We start from the raw sequence: 13,781 nt of genomic DNA on the forward strand, positions 1-13,781 counted from the left end.
CACCAGGGCCTCCAGGAACTTCCTGAGGGTTCTGAGGATCACCTGAGCTGCCCCCAAAATGAGCCTGGAGGGTCTGTGCCTGTGGCAGGAGGGGCCTGGATCAATCCCAGTCATCCCTCCCCAGGCTCCCAGGATTTCCCTGGGCATCCCCAGGATCTCTCCAGGATCTCACCAGGGCCTCCAGGAATTTCCGCGGGATTCTGAGGATCACCCTGAGCTGCCCCCAGAATGAGCCTGGAGGGTCTGTGCCTGTGGCAGGAGGGGCCTGGGTCAATCCCAGTCCCCCCCCAAAGGCTCCCAGGATTTCCCTGGGCATCCCCAGGATCTCTCTAGGTTCTCCAGGATCTCTCCAGGGTCTCCAGGAACTTCCTGAGGGTTCTGAGGATCACCCTGAGCTGCCCCCAAAATGAGCCTGGAGGGTCTGTACCTGTGGCAGGAGGTTCCTGGGTCAATCCCAGTCCCCCCCAAAGGCTCCCAGGATTTCCCTGGGCATCCCCAGGATCTCTCCAGGACCTCCATAAACTCCCTGGGGATTCCAAAGGTCGCCTAAAATAAGTCCAGAGGGTCCGTGCCCGTGGCGGGAGGGTCCTGGCTCAACCCCTGCCCCCCTCCCCGATGTCCCCCAGGATTTGGGGGGCAGCCCCAACCCCCCCCCCGGGCCCCATCCCCGCGGGCACCTCGGTGCCACTTCGAATTCCTCCACCTCCAGAGGGATTAATCATTTTATTTATGAGGCTTAAAGGCCCAAATCCCGCTAAAGCCGGGGCTTTGCCAGATAAACAGCCCGCTTTGGGGGCAGCGCGTTTGTGAAAACACAATTAGCAAACCCTGTAATCTGCACTAATTACCGGGGGCCCCGAGCGCCGGCGGCGGCGGCGGCGGCGGCGGCAGCACCATGGGGGACACGGGCACCGGGGGGCACCGGGGGGACACCGGGGGACACCGAGGGGACACGGGCACCGGGGGGCACGGCGGGCACACGGGGCAGGGGACGCGGCGCCCACCCGGAGCCTCCTTCACCATCGAGTCGCTGCTGTCGGAGCGGCGGGACGGGACCCCCCCGAGCCCGGAGCCCCCCGGGAAGAGCCCCCCGGGAGGAGCCCCCCGGCCCCCGCCCGAGCCCGGGGACAAACCGGCGCAGTCCTACATCGCCCTCATCTCCACCGCCATCCTCTCGTCCCCCGAGAAGAAGCTGCTGCTCTCCGACATCTACCAGTGGATCATGGACAACTACCCCTACTTCAAGAACAAGGTGAGGGGGCTGCCGGGGCTGGAGCCGGGAATTCCTGGGAATTCTCTCCTTGATTTTCCTGGTGCGAGGTGGGAAAAAGCGGGAGCTGAGCCCGGGGTGCTGCTGGCGGGTGTGGGACTGGGCTGGGGGAACTCACCCCGTCTCTGCTGATCCCAATCCAGCGGGAAAACGCGTCGGGATCTCGGTGCCCGTGGGGTTGGTTCACTCTGGTGTCCGCTGGTGGCGGCTGATCCCAATCCACCGGGAAAAGGAGTGTGCTGGGGTCTCCCCAGGGGTCCCCAGGATCTTCTCCCAGGGTCTCCCAGGGTCTCCAGGATTCGGATCTTGGTGCTGCTGGGGCTGGTTTCTCCAGGCACCGTTCACTCTGGTGCCTACTGATCCCAATCCAACCGGAAAATGAGTGTGCCAGGATCTCCCCAGGGATCCCCGGGATCTTTTCCCAGGCTCTCCCAGGGTCTTCAGGATCGGGATCTTGTTACTAACAATGCCGGTGGGGCTGGGGTCTCCAGGATTCTCCAGGCACCATTCCCTCTGGTGCCTGTTGGTGTCTGATCCCAATCCAGAGGGAAAAAAACGCCCGTGCCCACGTCCAGATCTCAGTGCTGGTTTCTCCAGGCACCGTTTCCCTCTGGTGCCTCCTGATGTTGCCTGACCCCAATCCAGCGGGAAAACACACGTGCCAAGATCTCCCCAAGGGTCTCCAGGACCATCTCCCAGGGTGTCTCTAAGGGTTTCTTCCAGGATCCAGATCTGGGGGTTTCCGGGATCCAGATCTGTGGATCTCCAGGATCCGGATCTCGGTGCTGCCGGGGTTGATCTCCCCGGGCACCGTTCGCTCCGGTGCTGCCGCGGGGCACGGGGCGGGCACGGGGTGGGCACAGCGGGGCCGTGGGGGGGGGATCTCGGCCTGGCTGACCCCCTCCCCCTCTCTGCCCAGGAGAAGAGTTGGCGCAACAGCGTCCGGCACAACCTGTCCCTCAACGAGTGCTTCGTCAAGGCCGGGCGCAGCGACAACGGCAAAGGCCATTTCTGGGCCATCCACCCCGCCAACCTCGAGGACTTCGCCAAGGGCGACTACCACCGGCGCCGGGCCCGGCGGCGCGTCCGCAGGTCGGGGGGGATGCCCGTCCTGGGGGGTGGCACGGGGGGGTCTCACAGGGTGGTTTTGGGGCTCAGCGCTCACCCCCCCCCGCTCTGTTTTTGCCCCCTCGCAGGGTCAACGTCGGCTTCTACCACCCCTACGCCCTCTACGGCCTCGGCTGCTGCTGCCCCTGCTGCCCCCCGGGCCCCCCCGCGCCCCCCTTGGCGCTGCCCCCCCTGGCGCTGCCCGGGATCCCCCAGCGCTGCCCCCCCGAGCGGCCCCGCTGGGCCTGGGGGAGGTTCCCCCTTCCCCGAGCTCCGGGGGTTTTCCTGCCCCGCCCGCCCTTCCTGTGACCCCCCCCCCGTGCTCGGCCCGTATGGGACCCCCCCCCCCCTTCCCCAAAATGTGGGGGTGGCTTCAGGGACACTCGGGATGTGTCGTGTCCCCCCCCTGCAATCACCACGCCAAGGGGTCACCTGTGTGTGTCCCCATTACCGATGACCCGGGGTGGGGTCACATCCCCTGAGGGAGCCCCCCAGAGCCCCATCCCGTGTTCCCCCCGAGCCCCCAAATCCTCCAACACTCACAGGAACCCCCAGGATGGGACCCACCGGCCTGTAGCCCCCCACTGGGAGCACTGGGCAGACTGGGAGGGCACTGGACAGACCGAGAGGGGGCACTGGGCAAGTTACTGGGGCACTGGGCAGACTGGGAGGGCACTGGGCAGAGTGGGAGGGGGCACTGGGTAAGTTATGGGGGCACTGGGCAGACTGGGGAGGGTCCCCCATGCTGAGCTGGGGCGTTGGGACCCCCCAGGATGGGACCCACCGCCCTGTATCCCCCCATTGGGAGCACTGGGTAGACTGGGAGGGCACTGGGCAGACTGGGAGAGGGCACTGGGCAGACTGGAGGGGGCACTGGGCAGACTGGGGGGGCACTGGGCAGACTGGGGAGGGGGCACTGGGCAGACTGGCGGGCCCCCCCCCTTTGCCTTTACTCTCCAAGAGGGATTTTTGCTCCGTGGAGGAGCAGCCTCAGCTGGGACTCATCCCCCCCACCCCCCAAAAAAACCCCCTTTGCAGCCCCGGACACCCCCAAAACGGGGATCACCCTCCCCCCCCTCCCCCCCCCCCTCAGCGGGCTCAGGCACATATGGGGCTTAAACCCTCCAGCGGCTGCCCGTGCCCTAATTATTTCCTTACTAATTGTCCCTGACGCCCCTAATGAAAATCGCGGCTCCCAGGTGTTAAGTGGCATTAGGGCGTCTCGCTAAGAAAGACGACTCGGCCACTAAATCCCGGGATAAACCCCCAAATCCCCGCGCGCGCCCCCGAACAAGGCAGATTATGACACAAATTAATCCCCTCACAGTGGCCGTGCCCGTTTTGGGGGGGGGTGTGTCCAAGGGGGGCAGCACGGGGGGAAGGGGAGGGTGGGATGTGGGCTGGCACCGGGATTTGGGGATTTTTTTGGGATGTGGGGTGGCCCCCGCCCACCTCGGGCTCGCTGTTGGCAGTGACCCCCCACTCAGGCTTGGGGAGGGGGTTTGAGGGGGGGGGACCCCCCAAACTGCCCCCGGAGGCTCCTTAAATCGTGGCCATCTGGGCCCAAACGCGATTAGAGCCCCCCCGACCCCCCTCCCCCGACCCCCGGGGCTCAGCCCCCCGCAAGCGGCTTAACTGGGCCGGGGGCACTGGGCAGACTGGGGGGGCACTGGGCAGACTGGGGGGGCCCCCCACAACCCCATCCCGAGCCCCCAAATCCTCCAACACTCACAGGACCCCCCCGGGATGGGACCCACCGCCCTTTATCCCCCCACTGGGAGCACTGGGCAGACTGGGGGGACACTGGGCAGACTGGGAGGGCACTGGGCAGGCTGGGGGGGCACTGGGTAGACTGGGGGGTATTGAGCAGACTGGGGAGGCACTGGGCAGGGTGGGAGGGTACTGGGCAGACTGGGGGGTACTGGGCAGACTGGGGGGGTACTGGGCAGGCTGGGGGGGCACTGGGTAGACTGGGGGGGCACTGGGTAGATTGGGGGGGTACCGGGCAGACTGGGGGGTACTGGGAAGACTGGGGGGGGCACTGGGCAGACTGGGCAGACTGGGGGTGCACCCCATGCTGGGCTGGGATGGTGGGACCCCCATCCTGTGCCGGGGGGGGTTTGTTCCATTTGGGGAAACTGAGGCCACAGGTTGAGAGTGACCCCCCCACACACACCCCCCAAAGCCCTGGACACCCCTAAATTAGGGGGACCCCCCCCCAAACAACCCCCTCTGTGGTCCTGGACCCCTTCAAAAACAGAGGAACCCCCCAAAACCTCCCACCCCGCAGCCCTGGACACCCCTAAATTAGGGGGAATCCCCTAAACACCCCCACTGTGGTCCTGGACACCCCCAAATCAGGGGGAACTCCCCCCAGACAGGCCTGGACACCCCCAAAACCAGGGGAACCCCCCAAAAAAACCAGAGGAACTCCCCCCAGACAGGCCTGGACATCCCGAAAAGAGGGGGAACCCCTCAAAAACAACCCCCCCTGGAACCCCGGATACCCCAAAACCAGGAGAACTCCCCCCAAAACCCCAAACCAAGAGGAACCCACCCAAAATAACCCCCCCCCTGCAACCCCAGACACCCCCAGACCAAAGGGAATCCCCCCAAAACCAAAGGGAATCCCCCCAAACCAGAGAGGACCCCCTCAAACAGACCTGGACACCCCCAAAACCAGGAGAACCCCCCAAAAACCAGAGGAACCCCCCAAAAAACCCAGAGGAACCCCCCCAAACTACCCCCTCCTGCACCTCTGGATCCCCCCAAACCAGGGGGACCCCCCAAAAACCAGGAGAACCCCCCGAAAAAAACCGGAGGAACCCCCCAAAACTACCCCCTCCTGCACCCCTGGACCCCCCCAAACCAAAGGGAATCCCCCCAAACCAGAGGGGACCCCCCCAAACAGGCCCGGACACCCCCAAAACCAGGAGAACCCCCCAAAAAAACCCCAGAGGAACCCCCCCAAAAATCAGGGGAACCCCCCCAAACTACCCCCTCTGCACCCCTGGACCCCCCAAACCAGGAGAACCCCCCCAAAAAAACCAGAGGAACCCCCCCAAACTACCCCCCCCCCGCACCCCCCAAACCAGGACAACCCCCCAAAAACCAGAGGAACCCCCCCAAAAATCAGGGGAACCCCCCCAAACTACCCCCTCCTGCACCCCTGGACCCCCCCAAACCAGGGGGACCCCCCCCACTCCCCCATCCCCGAACACCCCAAAACCAACAACACCCCCCCCAACCCATGGAAAACCCACCAGAACCCCCCCCAAAATTGCGGAGACCCCCCCAAAAATTGGGGGGACCCCCCCAAAACCTCCTCCCCCAAGAAGACCAACCGGCTCCGGGTGTATTTTTTTTTTTAATATATAGTTTATTTCTCTCTTTTTTTTTTTTAATTTTTTTTTCGTTTTTATTTTAAAGCCCCTCCCAAAGTGCAATTTTTTTATTATTTGAATTTCCTTTTTTTTTGTCTTTTTTCTTTTTTTCCTATTTTTTTGTCGTGATTTTCATTTCTTTATTTTTCTCCTCGTCTCTCCCCCCCCCCCTTTCCCCGACTTTTTTTTTTTTTTATAAAGAACTATCAAAGTTACAATCTATGGAATGTCTTTTCTGTGCTTTATTTTTTTTTTTTTAAATTTTTATTTTTAAGATATTTCTTTCTCTTCCTTTTTTTGCCTCGCTCCTTTTTTTTTTCTTTCCTTTTTCCTTTTTTTTGTCCTTTTTCCTTTTATTTTTTTCCCCCTCCCCTCCCCCTTTTTGCCCCTCCCCCTCACCGAAAAAAAAAAAAACAAACCACCAAACCCAAAAAAAAAACAAGTCTGGAAACACATAAAAACCGCTGAAACTTTTTGCGAGTGCTTGAAGATAAAGAATCTCTTTAATAGATTATATAGAAAGACGCAGGAAAAAAAAAAAAAACGAAAATAAAAGAAAAAAAAAGGGAAAAAAACGAAAATAAAATTAATATTTATAATAAAGTGGCCCCACCTCGAGCGTCCTTTGGGGTCCCCGAGCTCGGTGTCACAGTGACCCCCCCCCCGGAGACATTTCAGCTCTTGCTGTGTATATATATATATATATATATATATATAATTTTTTTTAATATAAAACACAATTAAACGCAGCATTTTAATCTTTCCCACCCCCTCAACCTCCCCCGAAAAAAATTTCCATCCTGTTTTTTCCTCTTTTTTTTTTAAAAAAAACCCTCTCGTTTCTCTTTATTTAAATAAAATGTGGGGTTTGTTGTTGTTGTTGTTGGGGTTTTTTTAATCATTCTTTTCCGGGTTTAATTAAAAATATAAATAGATTTGGATGTTAAGGGGGGGGGTTTGGGGGGTTTATTGTTAAATTAGGAAATTTGGGGGGGGTTTGGGGGTGTAAAGGGGGGGGTGAAGGGGAATTTGGGGAGGGGGGGAAGGGGGAAATCAGCCCTTTTCCTGTGGAAAAATGGGAATAATGAGACCCCCCCAAACCCCCAGTGCTCAGTTTGGGGGGACAGGACACCCCCTGACCCCCCCCGAGACAATTTTGGGGGGTTCAAACCCCCCCTTTTGTCACCCCCAGACCCCAATGAGGGGGGGACGGACCCTCCAGGCCGGGCTGAGCCCCCTAAACCTGGACTAAATCCAGGCTGAGCCCCCTAAACCTGGACTAACTGCCCCTAAATCCAGGCTGAGACCCCCCAAACCTCGACTAACTGCCCCTAAATCCAGGCTGAGCCCCCTAAACCTGGATTAATTCCCCCTAAATCCAGGCTGAGACCCCCCAAACCTGGATCAATTCCCCCTAAATCCAAGTTGAGCCCCTTAAATTTGGGCTGAGACCCCCCCAAACCTGGATTAATTGCCCCTAAATCCAGGCTGAGACCCCCCAAACCTGGACTAACTGCCCCTAAATCCAGGTTGAGCCCCCTAAACTTGGGCTGAGACCCCCCCAAATCTGGATTAATTGACCCTAAATCCAAACTGAGCCCCCCAAACCTGGACTAACTGCCCCTAAATCCAGGTTGAGCCCCCCCAACTTGGGCTGAGCCCCCCAAACTCGGGCTGAGCCCCCCCAAACCTGGACTACTTCCCCCTAAATCCAGGTTGAGCCCCCCTAAACTTGGGCTGAACCCCCCCAAACTTGGGTTAATTCCCCCTAAATCCAGGCTGAGCCCCCCCAAACCAGACCTGAGCCCCCCCAAAATGTGGGTTAATCCCCCCTAAACTTGGGCTGAACCCCCCAAACCTCAACTGAGCCCCCCCAAAACGTGGGTTAATCCCCCCCAAATTCGGGCTGAGCCCCCCAAATTCGGGCTAAACCCCCCCAAACCCGGGTTAATCCCCCCCTAAATCTGAGCTGAGCCCCCCCCGACATTGGGGGTGATGGGATGGAGGGGGGAGAGAGGGGAAACATTGATTTTTTTTCCTCTTTTCTACCCCCAAACCCCTCATTTCCCCCCCCTAATTTCCCCCTTGGCTTCGATCCAGTCGTTATTATTTCATCACTCGATTATTATTTCATAATTTATTATTATAATCATCACTATTATTATTATTTCTCTCTCTCTCTCTCTCTCTCTCCCTTTCCCACCGTAACTCAGCACTTTCTTTGGCAACGTCTGATCCCAACCCGGATTTTAAAAAAACCACCACCACCAAAAAAAAAAAAGAACGAACAACAACAAAAAAAATATCAAATTAAATGGAAATCATCATAACAATGATAAAAATCTCGAGGCTGAGCTACGGGGGGGAGGGTTTGGGGGGTCAGGGGGTTTAAGGCAGGTGACAGGACAGGGACAAAACCGGGAGATTTTGGGAAGGGTTTGAGCTTTTTTTTTCTTTTTTTTTGCTTTATTTCTCTTTATTTTTTAGTGCAAACTTCACCTTTTGTGCTAAAGTGTCGCCACTTTTAGGGCGGGGAGGGGGTCACGGGGACGTCATTTGGGGGAATCCTGAGTCTCCTCCTCCTCTCTCCTCTTCCTTTTTTTTTTTTTTTGTGCTCTTTCTCCTTTGTGTCTTTTTCCTTTTTCCCTCGTTTTTTCCTCATTTTTCTCCCCCTGGTCCCCCCTCCCGCCAATTTCTTCCCCCCCTTTTCTCCTTTTATTTCTCATTTCCCCCCTTTATTTTTTATTTCTCATTCCCCCCCTTTTTTATTTCTCATTTCCCCTTTTTCCTTCTTTTCCTTCTCCTTCTCCCTGTTCTTTTTTTCCTTCTTTCCCCCCCTTTTCCTCATTTCCCCCTTTTTCTCATTTCCCCCTTTTTTTCCCCCCTTTTTTCCCCCCTCCCTCTTCCCCCAATTTCCTTTCCCTCTACTTCTTTCCCTCCTAATTCCCCATTTTTTTTTCCTTCCCCCCCTTTTCCTCCCCCTCTTTTTTTTCCCTTTCCCACTTTTTTTCTCCCAATCCCCCCTTTTTTTTCCCCCCTTTTTTCCACACCGGGAGGATCCCACCAACTCCACCCCCTTCCCCAGCCACGCCGTTTTCCCAGAACCCCCAAAAAATCTCCCAGAACTCCTCCGGGATCGGGAAAAGGGGGGGGGGGGAAAGCAGCAGCGAGGAGCTGGGGGAGGGTGGGAAAAATCCAGGGAAAAACCGGGACAGACTCGAGAGGAGCCACCACAACCCCGAGTACAACAAAGAACCTCAACAAGTGTCTATTTACAAAATCCACACGGGAGTTTTTTAGGGGTTTTTTGGGGTTTTTTTTTGCATATCCCAAAATTTGCCAGCGCTGCCATCCCAGCCCGGATCCCTCTGGCACCTTCCCGGGGGGAATTCCCTGCCCAAATCCCGATTTACTGCCCCGAGGAGGGAGTGGAGGGGGGGGGGATGTAAATCCACAGGGAACATTCCCAGCCCCGTTCCCACCTGGATCTGGGTCCTTCCAGCACCTTCCCGGAATTCCAACTGAACTGCCCAAGGGGGGAAGGAGAGGGACATGAATCCATGGGGGACACGAATCCATGTGGGACACAAATCCATGGGAACACAAATCCATGGGGAATATTTCAGGCCTCTTTCCGTTCTGGATTTAGGTCCCTCCAGTACCTTCCCAGTGGGATTTGCTCCCAGATCCCAATTTACCTGCCCAGGGAAGAGCTGGAGGGATCCAATTCCACAGGGAGCAACAAAACTCCCCAGTTCCAACCTGGATCCAAGTCCCTCCAGCACTTTCCCAGAAGGATTCACTGCCCAGATCCCAATTTATCTCCCAGAGAAGAGCTGGAAGGATCCAAACCCCACAGGGAGCAACACAATTCCAACCTGGATCCAAGTCCCTCCAGCACTTTCCCAGAGGGATTCACTTCCCAGATCCCAGTTTATCTCCCAGGGAAGAGCTGGAAGGATCCAATTCCACAGGGAGCATCACACCCCCCTATTCCAGCCTGGATCCAGGTTCCAGTTTCCCTGCCCAAGGTGGGAGCAGGAGGGATACAAATCCCCAGGGAACAACATGATCCTTCCCCCCAAATCCAACCTGGATCCAGGTCCCTCCAGCACCTTCCCAGAGGGATTCACTGGGAAGGTACTGGGAATTTATCTTCCAGGGAAGAGCTGGAGGGACCCAAACCCACAGGGAGCAACACAATTCCAACCCGGATCCAAGTCCCTCCAGCACTTTCCCAGAGGGATTCTCTTCCCAGATCCCAGTTTATCTACCAGGGAAGAGCTGGAGGGATACAAATCCATGGGGAACAACACAGACATTCCCATTCCAACCTGGATCCAAGTCCCTCCACACCTTCCCAGAGGGATTCACTGCCCAGATCCCAATTTATCTCCCAGGGAAGAGCTGGAAGGATCCAAACCCCACAGGGAGCAACACAATTCCAACCTGGATCCAAGTCCCTCCAGCACTTTCCCAGAAGGATTCACTTCCCAGATCCCAGTTTATCTCCCAGGGAAGAGCTGGAGGGATCCAATTCCACAGGGAGCATCACAGTTCCAACCTGGATCCAAGTCCCTCCAGCACTTTCTCAGAGGGATTCACTTCCCAGATCCCAGTTTATCTCCCAGGGAAGAGCTGGAGGGATACAAATCCATGGGGAACAACACAGACATTCCCATTCCAACCTGGATCTGGGTCCCTCCAGCACTTTCCCAGAAGGATTCACTTCCCAGATCCCAGTTTTTCTCCCAGGGAAGAGCTGGAAGGATCCAATTCCACAGGGAGCAACACAATTCCAACCTGGATCCAAGTCCCTCCAGCACCTTCCTGGGGGGATTCACTGCCCAAAATCCCAATTATTCCCCCTGCCCGAGGTGGGATCCAAATCCACAGGGATCCCCCTCCCCCCCCATCCCAACATTCCAACACCGACTGGCAAAAAAAAAAAAAAACCCCAAAATAAAACATTGAAAAATAAAATTATTTAAAAAAAACTCAACCAACCCCAACCCTCCTCAAGGCCACAGGGAGCCAATCCACACCCCCCTCAAGGATTTAGGATTCCTGCCTAAAATTCAAGCTTCCATGTGTTTTTTGTTTTTTTCTTTTTTTGGAATATTTAAAATTCCCGAGGGTCAGGGGCACTGTCACAGAACCTAATTAGCATCCTTCCTCCCATCCAACAACACCTGGAATTATCACTTGGATTCTGCCTATATATATATATTTCTTTTTTTTTTTTGTCTCTTTTTTTTAAACTTTTTTTAAATATATATATATATATACACATTTCTGTTTCTTTTTTTTTTTTCTTACAAAAATAAATTTAGGCTTTTTTTTTTTTTTAAATTTTTTTTTTGTCCTTTTTAATAACATTTTTTTTTTCTCTCCGTAGAAGCTTTTTTTTTTTTTTAATATTTTATTTTTAAGTCGGCTTTTTTTTTTTCATACCTGTAAACATCTTGAATTTTGCTTTTTTTCTTTTAAATTAAGATAAAGTGAGCTCAAAGTACCCGTTCCATTGCAAAGTGCTAAGACTTCTTTGTTTTTTTTTCTTTTTTTTTTTATTATTTATTATTATTTTTAGCCTTTTTTTTGTTGGGTTTTTTTTTTTACTTTTGGGGAATTTTTTTATTGCTTTTTTGTGGATTTTTTTTTATTTATTTATTTTTTTTCTTCTGCATTAAATAAACATCCATCTCTTTTCCCCAGCCCTCCCCCCAACAAATCCCAACCACTCATCCCACCCCATTCCCAACACTCTCTCTCACTCCCTCTCCAAAAATACATTCGGCCAAACCCGCTCTCTTTTTGCTTTTTGGAAAAGTAAAAACATCAAAAAAAAAAAATAAAAGCAGAAAAAAAAAAAAACACCAAAAAACATCCCCCCCACACCCCCCCCCCAAAAAAAAGAAAAAATTTAAAATAAAGAGAATCTAAAAAGTGCTTTGAAAATAAAAGGGCTTTTTTTTAAAATCTCTCTTTTCTGCTTTTTTTTTTTATATCATTTAAAAATGTGCATTTTTAGAAAACAGGTGACCAGCTCAAAGGTGCCTTTTTTTTTCCCCCCCCCCCCGAGGGTCGGGACCCGCCTCTCCAGCCATAAATCTATTTATCTATCTATATATATATATATATTTTTTTTGGGAATGGGGCTGGGGGGGTGCCAGAGCTTTTCCCCCCCCTTCCCAAAGGCCTCCTTGCTCCTTTAAGGGAGACCAAAAATAACCTTTTTTTTTTTTTTTTCCCCCAAAGGAATTTGCCATTTCCAGGCGTTTTTTTTTTTGGGGGGAGGGGGAAAAATGAACCTGGGGGAGGGGGAAGGGGAATTTTGGGCACCCCCAGCCCCAAATTCTGCCGGCAGGGGGGGCTGGGGCCGACTCAGGCACTTCCTGGGATGGGGATGGACACAGGGATGGACACAGGGATGGACACAGGGATGGACACGGAGCTGGGGACCCCCAGCCTGGGGTGTTCCCAGTTTTGGGTGGGTGTTCCCAGCTTTGGGTGGGTGTCCCCAGCTCCAGGTGTTGAGATCCATGGGTGTCCCCAGCCCTGGGTGTCCCCAATTCAGGTGTCTCCATCCCTGGATGGGTGTTCCAAATCTGGGAGTCCCCATCCCAGGATGAGTCCCCCCAGGGTGGGTGTCCCATCCCAGGGTGGGTGTCCCCAATCTGGGTGTCCCCAGTCTGGGTTCCCCCATCCCAGGGTGGGTGTCCCCAGTCTGGGTGTCCCCAGTCTGGGTGTCCCCATCCATGGATGGGTGTCCCCAGTTCAGGTGTCCCATCCCTGGATGGATGTTCCCAATCTGGGTTCCCCCATCTCGGGATGGGTGTCCCCAGTCTGGGTGTCCCCATCCCAGGATGGGATGTCCCATCCTGGGGTGGGTGTCCCCAATCCAGGTGTCCCCATCCATGGATGGGTGTCCCAGTCTGGGTGTCCCCAGCCCTGGATGGGTCCCCCCAGTGTGGGTATCCCATCCCAGGGTGGGTGTCCCCAGTCTGGGTTGTCCCATCCCAGGGTGGGTGTCCCCAATCTGGGTGTCCCCATCCATGGATGGATGTCCCCAGTCTGGGTTCCCCCATCCCAATCTGGGTTCCCCCATCCCAGGGTGGGTGTCCCCAATCTGGGTGTCCCATCCCAGGGTGGGTGTCCCCAATCTGGGTGTCCCCAGTCAGGGTTCCCCCATCCCTGGATGGGTGTCCCCAGTCTGGGTTGTCCCATCCCAGGGTGGGTGTCCCCAATCTGGGTGTCCCATCCCAGGGTGGGTGTCCCCACGCCGGGTGTCCCACCCCTGGCTGTCCCCATCCCTGCCTCATCCTCACCCCCAGGTGTCCCCAGCCCTGCCAAACCCGCTGCCTTTCTCCTCACATGATTTTTTTTAGGCAATTCCCAGCGATTTTTGGCCATTTCCCACCCGGAGCCTTCGCTGCCAAACCGAGCCTCGCACGGGGGGTGGGGCTGGGGGGGGGGGGGACAGACCCCAAATCCTGACCCCAATCCCCCGGGATGCAGCTCCCTCCGAGCCCCTGCTCCTCCCAGGGGGCTGCAGGGACACCCCTGGCCCCCCCCCAGATCCCAAAATCCCTCCCTGCCGCAGCCCTTCCAAACTCCTACCGCTCCTCCTTTTTTTTTTTTCCTGGTTTTTTTTTCCTTTTTTTTTTTTTTTTTTTTGTCTTAAATAGATCTCTTTCTCTGAAATAAGTTTTTTCTTTTTTTTTTTTTTTTTTTTTTCTTTTTTAAACACACGTTTGGACACAAAATAAAGCTTTGGATTTACATGGAAGCTCTTTTCCATGCCGACAGAGCCACTTTCCATCCCCACCTCGTGCTTTTTTTTTTTTTCCTTGCCTTTCCAAGAAAAGGTCCTTGGCTACCAGGGATCCTCGGGGGGAAGGGGGGATCCCTGCTTTACGATGGGGGAAAGCTTGGAAACGTTAATATATATATATAATATAATCTTTTTTTTTTTGTTGTTGTTGTTGTTGTCGTTGTGTTGTTTTGTTTTTTTTTTTCCG

The 13,781-nt window shown here is 54.7% G+C and overlaps 2 protein-coding genes and 1 long non-coding RNA gene across 21 annotated transcripts; 1 reads left to right on the plus strand and 2 right to left on the minus strand.

Annotated features, from left to right (window-relative positions):
• The first annotated feature begins 895 nt into the window (after positions 1-895).
• LOC116798964 (forkhead box protein L2-like) lies at positions 896-2,686 on the plus strand. The gene is made up of 3 exons (XM_032711676.1): positions 896-1,252; positions 2,190-2,362; positions 2,467-2,686. Exons 1-3 carry the CDS (start codon positions 896-898, stop codon positions 2,684-2,686), a joined length of 750 nt encoding a protein of 249 aa, XP_032567567.1.
• Positions 2,687-9,080: 6,394 nt separating this feature from the next.
• LOC116799061 lies at positions 9,081-11,042 on the minus strand. Of its 3 annotated transcripts, none has more exons than XR_004360986.1 (3): positions 9,994-11,042; positions 9,662-9,875; positions 9,081-9,422 (listed from the first exon to the last, which is right to left on the minus strand). It is a non-coding gene; the product is annotated as an uncharacterized LOC116799061 (long non-coding RNA). The 3 variants fall into 3 exon arrangements; XR_004360988.1 differs by lacking the exon at positions 9,081-9,422 and having other exon boundaries at positions 9,430-9,875; positions 9,994-10,209; positions 10,449-11,042; XR_004360987.1 differs by lacking the exon at positions 9,081-9,422 and adding an exon at positions 9,436-9,522 and having other exon boundaries at positions 9,639-9,875.
• Positions 11,043-11,709: 667 nt separating this feature from the next.
• LOC116799059 (basic proline-rich protein-like) lies at positions 11,710-13,412 on the minus strand. Of its 17 annotated transcripts, none has more exons than XM_032711850.1 (5): positions 13,075-13,412; positions 12,965-13,024; positions 12,694-12,860; positions 12,574-12,659; positions 11,710-12,539 (listed from the first exon to the last, which is right to left on the minus strand). In XM_032711850.1, exons 1-5 carry the CDS (start codon positions 13,080-13,082, stop codon positions 11,880-11,882), a joined length of 981 nt encoding a protein of 326 aa, XP_032567741.1. In that variant the 5' UTR covers positions 13,083-13,412; the 3' UTR covers positions 11,710-11,879. The 17 variants fall into 17 exon arrangements, with proteins under 17 accessions (XP_032567741.1, XP_032567740.1, XP_032567732.1 ...); XM_032711847.1 differs by having other exon boundaries at positions 11,754-12,539; positions 12,694-12,900; positions 12,950-13,024; XM_032711849.1 differs by having other exon boundaries at positions 11,710-12,638; positions 12,692-12,860.
• Positions 13,413-13,781: the final 369 nt, after the last annotated feature.

The sequence above is a fragment of the Chiroxiphia lanceolata genome, chromosome 27 (genome assembly GCF_009829145.1).
Source record: "Chiroxiphia lanceolata isolate bChiLan1 chromosome 27, bChiLan1.pri, whole genome shotgun sequence".
NCBI lineage: Eukaryota > Metazoa > Chordata > Aves > Passeriformes > Pipridae > Chiroxiphia > Chiroxiphia lanceolata.